The 8,828-nt window shown below is 40.6% G+C and overlaps 1 protein-coding gene across 4 annotated transcripts in view; it reads right to left on the bottom strand.

Annotated features, from left to right (window-relative positions):
* LOC149830011 (Metallo-hydrolase/oxidoreductase superfamily protein) overlaps positions 1-7,363 on the bottom strand; it is a 159,502-nt gene extending 152,139 nt beyond the window's left edge. For 2 of the 4 annotated variants that reach the window (XM_090015675.1, XM_090015674.1), the window contains exons 1-3: positions 7,126-7,363; positions 6,017-6,144; positions 4,707-4,819 (exon numbers count right to left, since the gene is read on the bottom strand). In XM_090015675.1, the coding sequence (XP_089871801.1) occupies positions 4,707-4,819; positions 6,017-6,144; positions 7,126-7,294 (410 nt within the window). In that variant the 5' untranslated portion in view covers positions 7,295-7,363. Of the gene's footprint in view, positions 1-4,706; positions 4,820-6,016; positions 6,150-7,125 lie in introns of all 4 variants that reach the window. The other 2 variants (XM_090015676.1, XM_090015677.1) reach the window with 2 other exon arrangements.
* Positions 7,364-8,828: the final 1,465 nt, after the last annotated feature.

The raw sequence follows: 8,828 nt of genomic DNA on the forward strand, positions 1-8,828 counted from the left end.
GAAGCCCCCCTGCCTTCTACCTGTTTTCGAGCAGGGGGCGAAGCCCCCTGCATCTCGTTTGTTTTCGAGCAGAGGGCGAAGCCCCCTGCATCTCGTTTGTTTTCCGGCAGGGGGCGAAGCCCCCCGCCTTGTTCTTGCTGCCGGCAGGGGCAAGCGAAGCCCCCCGCCTTGTTCTTGCTGTCGGCAGGGGCTCTGCCCCTGCCTGTCTTGTTTCCAGCAGGGGGTTGTGCCTCCTGTTTAGATTTGTGTTCCGACGGGGGTGTCCCCCCTAGTCTTGTTATAGCAGGTTCGGCAAGGAGCCTCTGCTCCCTCCCCTGCCTACTCTGTCCTGGCAGGCAGGAAGCCCCTGCTCCCTGCCTTTGCTGCTTTTTGCCAGGCAGAGGTGAGGCCCCTGCCTCTGGCACCCTTACAGGCAGGGTGCGGAGTCTCTGCAGCCTGTAGGCTGCCTGCAAGTGAGGAACTGAGCCCCTCCCTGTGATCTTATGATAATGGGTTAGGGCTCGGCTTGTGCTTATTGTGTTTCTTCTTTTTATGGCATATCGTTAACATTCTAAGCATTGCAGGTTGAACGGTGGATCCTGCTCACCCTCTGTGGCTTGAGCTCGTGTTTACCTATGTCGCAGGCGTACGAGGACCGCAACCCCTCAAGGTAGGGGATTATTGCATGAAAGGACAATGAACGAATGAACACTAAAATAAGAAAAGATAATTAAAATATGGAAATGGAGTATATATGTATGTGTATAATATATATATGTATGCTTTTAACTCCAGGACGCGGTTTCTCGAACCTGGTCCTTTTTAATTTCTGCATTTTCCTTTCCTGTTTGCCGTCGCGCTATATGTGCCCAGGCTTTTTAATTACAGTCTTTTATGTTCCTGCTTTACTTCCAGGATGCGGTTTCACGATCCTGGTCCTTCTTTACGTTCTCACACTTTTCTTTCTGTCTTTTTGTTTTTTGTTGCCCCGCGCTTTGCACCATGGCATTTACTTATATGTGTATGCCTTTTTAACTCCAGGACGCAATCCTGGTCCTTCATTATGTTCTTGTTCGTTTTTTTTCTGGCTTTTCATATTATGATTGCCCCGCGCTTTATGCGCCATAGCTTTACTTCTTGCTTGTGCTTTTCGTACGTTACTTTCCTGTTGTTGTTATGCTTTACGTGCCCAGGCTTGCTTTCGCACTCACTTTTTGCATATGTTATTTTGTCCTTACGTTGTTGCCGCACTTTGCACATATGCTTTACTCTTGCTTGGGATCTTATTTCTGTCGTATGCTCTTTTACTTGCTTACGTTTATCGTTTAATTGAGATACGACTTTGTGTCTCGCGAGCCACCTTTTATACTTGCTTAGTTAGGGTATGATTTCGTACCTCGTGAGTTGCTTACGTATTTATCTGCTTGTGTGTTTCTATAGTCGAGGTATGATTTCAAACCTCGTGTGTGGCTTGTGCGTTTTACGCTCGAGGTGCAGCTTCGCACACAAGTCTTGCTCCCCGATTTGTCATTACTCTATAATGGACACGGGTTTGCCTCTTGTCAGCTTGCACTCCCTGAGTGCAGCTTCGAGTGTATAGCGTATATTGTTTCACTTATTTGTTTTAAAAGTCACGACGCACCCTTATGCACTTCGGTTCTCCAAAAATGATGGTTTTTAGGTGCAAACCTATTTTCAAAAATGTATAGCTTTGTAAAGCAGATTTGGAAAGCCTTTTTGCGAGATAGTGGTTGAATCTTCCAAATTGATGTATTTGAGAGAAGTGTGTTACAACTTCAGTTCACGTACCCGATACGACTCGGATAATCATGTTTAGGAGCATGTGCATGAGTAGGGCGAGAGTTCTATTGAGGAACCTGCGCTATAGCTAGATCGGCGCTACATCACCTTTGATGCGAGACCTAGTTTGTAGGCTTTTTGGTCAAACTAAGATAGTTGGCGCACTTCCTTCTTTCGCGAGATTATTGTTGATAGCTTTTTTTTTAGAAATCCATGCTCCTCCCCTTATAGTCGTACTCTTAGTCATGTATGATATGTTTAGACTACGAAGAGTAGGATGAGAGGTCTGTAGTAACCTCGAAACATTTATTGACACTTTAAGGTAATCTTGTATTGTTGATATTCGCCTAATAGGCAAGATGCTTGTGACTGTCTAAAGGACCCGAGCATGATAAGTTGGAACTCGAATGAGTTCACTGTGGACTTCTGTAAAGCAGATGTATTAGGGGATTTCCTGTGAGAGATCCTTACCCCTCTCATCGTGGTTGTACTTTTTGAACAGGTACGTTGCGTACTGCAGTGAGTAGGATGAGAGGTGTGTGGTTGCCTCGAATGCGCAATGGCGTGTGTAATTCACATAATGATAATTATGTGCCTTCACAGGCAAGATGCTCGAGTGGGTCGAAAGACCAGAGCATGTATAATGGGACGGCGGTTAAGAAACTCCCGTCGTGCCCGTTCGACATGGTTCAGCAAGAGAGAGGATGGATGGTACAAAACTCTGATGGACAGGCCATTAATGGCAGTCACAGGCAAAAGACACGACTTTCCTAGTCATCGGAGGTTAGGGAAAATGCTACAAAGATAGTCACTTCTGCAGAAGTTCGGATGCATCCATAAGCCTTTGAATGCCTTTGGGGACTTACTCTCGTGGTCATTGGTCGTCCTCTTAGGAGCGGACTCAACCAATCATTCGGGGTTGCATAAAATACATAGCATAATGGACCCCCGAATCGATCTCGATTGTTTCTATGTTTCGTGCCTTGTGTGTAGGCGCAATAGCCAGCTAATAATGAGAACAAAATATAACCTACGCATATGATTATGTGATATGTGTGTCGTGACGTGAATTGATTGTTTGTTTGCTCGGTAGTTCAGTATGCTACTCGTTAAGATATGCACACCTGTCGAGGCATTACTCTAGTTGGTTAAACTGCTTACGCAGTTCTTTGCTAAGTAATAACTAGCTTCTCATACTAGTCAAATGCTTATAATAATAGCATTATGCTAGTTGCTACATATTAGCATGTGACTTGCTTTACCCCTTGGCTGAACTACTTGGTGCTTATTATAATGTAGCACTTGTTGGTTTGCGTTTCTTATGATTGATGTGACTGCATACAACTTGTAATCTACGAACTGGTTGCAACTAGGACTGATGTAGCCACTTGTCTTATAAGCTGCTTACATATTGTGATATAATTGTTGTCGTATGATTGCTTATCATGTGTAGCTTATAAATTGCTTGTGATGCAATGGCTTGTACCTTACGATTAATATAATTACTTGCCGATGGACTGAACCATTTAATGGTAATTGTATGTATTGCGAGCATTGTTATGAATGTTTGTCTTATTCAGTTGTTTTGTTTGACTATTGGATAGAGTTAGTTACTCTTCACCTATAGAATCAGTTGGATTGCTATAGTTGCTTGTTTAGCATTATGGTTCTTACTGCTCTTGTATTTAACTGTTTGCTTTACTAGAGTTTTGCTTAGTCCACAGCACGTTTAGTTAATTCTGCTAGTCTTGCTTTTCCTGCTTGATCTAGCGATTATCTTGCTTATTGCAGTCATCGTTCCTCCTTGTCTTTTGCACCCCTACTAGTTTTTCGCGAAACTGACCTATTTCATGGGCAGGTGGTGGACAGGTTGAGACAGCTTGCGATGGCACGATAACGTGATGCGTTCAAGGCGAGACCTTTTCCCTGACGTTATGCTCCTGAGGACATTTTGGTAAATATGGTATAGAGTTTCTTTGAAAGCATCTCTTTTGATTAAGGGTAATCGGCCCATTTGGCTAGTCATTTAGGCTTATCCAAGTTGGAACTAGATCCAAAATACAAACCCAAGACTGGGCAGGTTGGCTTGGCATGTCAAGTGACCGGGCTATTGCCGACCCTTGCTAGAGTTGGACCTGGATCCATCAAGGTGTAAGAATCTAATCATGATCTTGATATAGATCAGGACTGAAAAAGTGGATTCAGACATCATGGAATATGTGGGTTTAGATTGCACTGTTTTCACATAGAAATTTCTCCCATGACCTGGGAAGTCTATTTGGAGACAGATCCAACCGATACATGCTTGACCTGGTCAACTTTCCTTTCTATATCAAAATCTACCCCTGCTAGAGTTGGACCTGGATCCATCAAGGTGTAAGAATCTAATCATGATCTTGATATAGATCAGGCCTGAAAATGTGGATTCAGACATCAAGGAATATGTTGGTCTAGATTGCACTGTTTGCACATAGAAAATTCTCCCATGATCTGGGAAGTCTATTTGGAGACAGATCCAACCCATAGATGCTTGACCTGGTCAAGTTTCCTTTCCACATCAAGTTCCAGCATTTTCCTAAATAGGCTTGAAATCCTGGTCCAGGTCTGGCACTGTGAATTGTAGGTTCCATCATGTCGATACAAGCATCTAACCAATTGGCAGCAGCTACTAAAGATAAGACCCAACAGGGAAGCTACAGAAACAAATTCGTCTTATTTTAATAAAGTAACTAACTGAATCATAGGTAATTGCAACAGATATTTCACAACCAAAAATACTATATTATGTTGGCAGATTGTAATTCATATGCACATAGCATTTGTTTTTTGCCTTTCTAACTGGCAAGCTATCAATTGCTTGGAGGATTAAGACATGTAAACAACAATAATGATGATAACGATGATAAGAATAAGCTTTTCTTACATACTTGCCAACATCTATAATAATGTTGCAATTCCCAGAAGAATTAGAATAGCGAATAAGAATGCTTGTATTGAGCCGCCTATTTTTATTGTTTGGGTCAAGAGCTTTTGTGCATACCTGTAAAATCCAATTAAGAGATATCCTCAGCATACTAAGGAAGTTATCTAAAGCATGAAATAGAAAGATAGATCAATCTAGAGGAAATCTCCACAAGAATTATTCATAACAACACACACACACACACACACACACACACACACACACACACACACACACACACACACACACACACAGGTTCTTGTCTTGGGATGACAGAAAAAAAAATGGAGGACCCAGGTATTGAAGAGACAGAATGAGAAAAGTTGGGGCACTATTCAGCCATTCAACTGCAAAGCATATTATATGGAGTTTTCTTTGTGGATTCACGAAAGAAAACAAAAATGCCTTTGAAGATACATCAAACGACAAAGCTGCACAAAGGGCTAAGTTATGCAGTAATGCAAAAAAAAAACATCCTATTAAAAAAATGAGATGTAAATATTCATTGATGAAATATGTGTGAAGAGGAATAACAACACAATTCTCCTATAAAAAATTAGTTCGCCTGTACTCTTTAACCCCACCCCACAAGTTGGGAAGAAGATGTCAATCATTGTCGGCTGGCAATAGTTTGGTTGAGTTTCAATCTCCCAACTGCCTTCATAATAGTCGATGGCAAGTTGCACATGTGCAGCTCAGGATGATTTGGCCTCTATTTCTCTCAAACAAAGCAATGTGACAACCAATGTCCATCTGCTTCATTTTTTCATGATATACAGGATCTAATGCTCTTTGGGTCAATGCTCTTTTGCCTTTTGAAGCCATAAAATTCTATTAAAAGATCCTATCCAACTAGTGACAAGTGCTATTTCCAGCCTGTGTGAAGTGAAAAATTTTTCAGTGTCTCTGATTTTGTAGGTTTAGTTAGCTAGGAATGGATCAGGTCAAAGACAGATTGCCTCAAATGGAACAGTAACGAGGGGAAAACAATAACAAAAGACAATCAGTGAAGAAAAGGGTTTCACATGGTGCACCAGCATATGAGTTGAATTTTTTTTTCCAATACTCAGACGATGGTTTTCTTCGATATAATGGAGGAAAGTTAAGGGATCATTACGATAGTTTCAGAAAAGACAGGCTGATGTGCAAAAAAGAGCCACAGATCAAGTTAATGAACTAGTAGAAGTCTTGTGCAAATGAAGCTACACTAGCAAGAAAGCGTCACGAAACCAGTGCCTAATGAAAATCAACAACTTCTACAGGACAAGAACATACCATGCACGTCTTTAGAGGATTTGTGAGACAACTCACTCGTGGGATACCTTCACTAGTTCCTGTTCCCATAAATATGATTTCAGAGAGTTCATCAGGCACTTGGCTCTCAAATTCAATTGCTGAGCATCCTGCACTGCTTAACCACAATCAATCAGAATATTACAAATAAAACATGAAAGAATTGAACTAAGAAGATAAATATAAATATAGGTACCACACGAATATTAAAAAGTTAAAGAATTATTAGTCAATTCAATAGTTTTTCTACCCTTTTCTCTGTGTGCATAAACATAGTTCTTCCATATCTATAGAAATTTGAACTTTGAACCAGTCGAGCTTATTGCTTCCAGTGTGCAAATACAGTTTAATGTTATTCATTGGCCTCTTGTATGTTTGTTATCTTTAGTGCTTTTAAGGCATTTAGGTCACCTGCTCTTTCTCTTGTATTAGTAACAAGTCGTGAGAGCAGGATGTCCAATCTAAGAATTCCAACAGAAAAGCAAGTCAAGGAAGCACACTGAACAATCTAAGAAATTTATAGCGTAAAATTTAGCCATTAAACCTGCATAATTCCAGTTTTTATCACCATCCATTGAGTCGAAGTGCATTATTTAGCTTATGCAGAATTTCAGATGCCGACTATATTACCTTGTGTCAATGAACAGCCTCAGCAATTACAGATAGAAGCTAACAAGCACTCCAAAATGGACCCTCAGTCCTTATAATGCACTTACACATTTATTCTCAACCCATTAATCTTGTTCGTCCAAACTGCAAACAATTGCATGATGGTTCAGAAAATCAACAACTGCGCCCTCATGGCACAATTTCCTTTTTCTTTATTCAGTATATCATTACTGATAACGTAAGATGTTGGACAGCCCACGTTCGGAACTCGATGAAATCAGAACACCAACTTGAAGAAAAATTCGAAAAAAAAAAAGAGAACAGAAAACAAAAGGATGAGATGAAAACCCCACAAATTATCCGAAAAAAAATTTGTTGGGTGAATCAAAATCCACACTGTTGACTGTAGTTAAGCAATAACGAGAATGTTGGTGCTTTCTTTTTTTTCGAAGTATGAAGATGGTATGGTGTCACCGACTCACTCGACTGATGCCGCGGTTGCAGGTAGCGTTTGAGCCGAGGGAAGCCATCTGTGTGAAGTCTAAGGGATGCCCATCTCATCTGAAGGAACGAACCACTCCCGAGTCTCGACGGAAAGGAGGAGAATGGGATCGCCGCCAGGTTCCTCACTGAAGAACTGCAGCCGATCATGGTGTCGCGACTACAGAGTGTTGAGCGGATTGGTGGGGGTTCAGAAAGGGAGTTCGCGTTTTCCGATTCTCTTTCTGTTCGGTGTCCGAAATCGGATGACTCGGTTTAAGAATTGTCACAAGAGACGACGAAATGGACATGGAACACCTATTCTTCGATAAGTTTGTATACCTCAAACCCTAACAATTCTAAGCCGGTTATATGTTTCCCCGGTCATAATCCGATGCAGTTGCAAAGACTTATTCCTGTCATTCTTGGCATGAAATGAAGGTTCAAGAAAAGGACAAAAATGCAAAATGGCCTTCATTCAAAAAAAAAATGATGTTTCGAGAAAAAGAGAAAAACATCCTCCATTCAAAAAAGAGAAACGACGGTTCGAGATCTTCCATCTAAAAAAGTGAAACGCCGGTTCGAGAATGATGTTAACTCTTCAAAGTCCAAACGGTCCATTTTCACCCTAAGCAGTAAACTTTTGTCTCATCTGCTGTAAGAGGCATTCCCTTTCACAATGCACCCTTTGTCGTCGTCTGCTGCCATCGGACCCTCCTTTGTCATCGTCTGTTGTCGTCAAAGCATCATTTGCCATCATTTGCACCGGAGCATCTTTTGCCATCGTATGCTGCCACTAAAACACTCTTTATCATCGTCTGCTGTCGTCGGAGCACCCTTTGTCATCATTTACTGCCATCGTCTGCGCAGTGATAGAATCGTTGCCACTATCGACTGTGTCTACCTTCTGGGTGTTTCTCCTCCACTATCGGATTAACATGGTTTCGTTATGCAAATAAATCGATTTATAAATCTGAATGTTAAATCTTACAACTGAGTGGTCATCTTCATGCTAAATAACACCTATTTTAATACTAAAGCAAATCGATTTATACCTATCCACCTTTTGGGCTTCGGAAAATAGCTAGCACGATTTGTTCTTATGAAGGCCAAACATTTCAATGATATGTACTTGAAGGCTAAATTTGTACAATGATTTATACGTTTGAAGCATGAACGATTTATATATTTAAATCAGTAGCAATTTGTACGTTTGATACAACAACGATTTATACGTTTAAAACAGTAACGATTTAATGAAACTACCATGATTTGTACTTAAGTTTGATAAATCGTACAACAGTGTTTACGTATAAAGCCAAATGTTACAACGATATATACTTATGAAGGTTGTGATTTATACAACGATTTGTAAGTTTGAAGCAGCAACGATTTACACATTTAAAGCACTAGCGATGTGTATTTATGAAGTTACCTCGATTTGTATTTAAGTTTGCTAAATCTTACAACGATGTTTACTTATAAAGCCATATATTGCGACGATTTGTAATGTTGGTGATTGTTTAACGAATGAGATAATTTATATTATTATATACTTGGAGGGGCAATTGTAACACATAATGATGTGGTTAAATTTATGTATTGTGCAAGTTAGCAATGTCTAAAGCTCGTCAGACAAGAAATTCTCTGTTGTTCTATGGGATGACTATTAGAGAAGTTATCCGTCAATCCCATCTATATAAGC

The sequence above is a fragment of the Nuphar pumila genome, chromosome 8 (assembly GCF_984573655.1).
Source record: "Nuphar pumila chromosome 8, dmNupPumi1.hap1.1, whole genome shotgun sequence".
In the NCBI taxonomy this organism is placed as follows: Eukaryota; Viridiplantae; Streptophyta; class Magnoliopsida; order Nymphaeales; family Nymphaeaceae; genus Nuphar; species Nuphar pumila.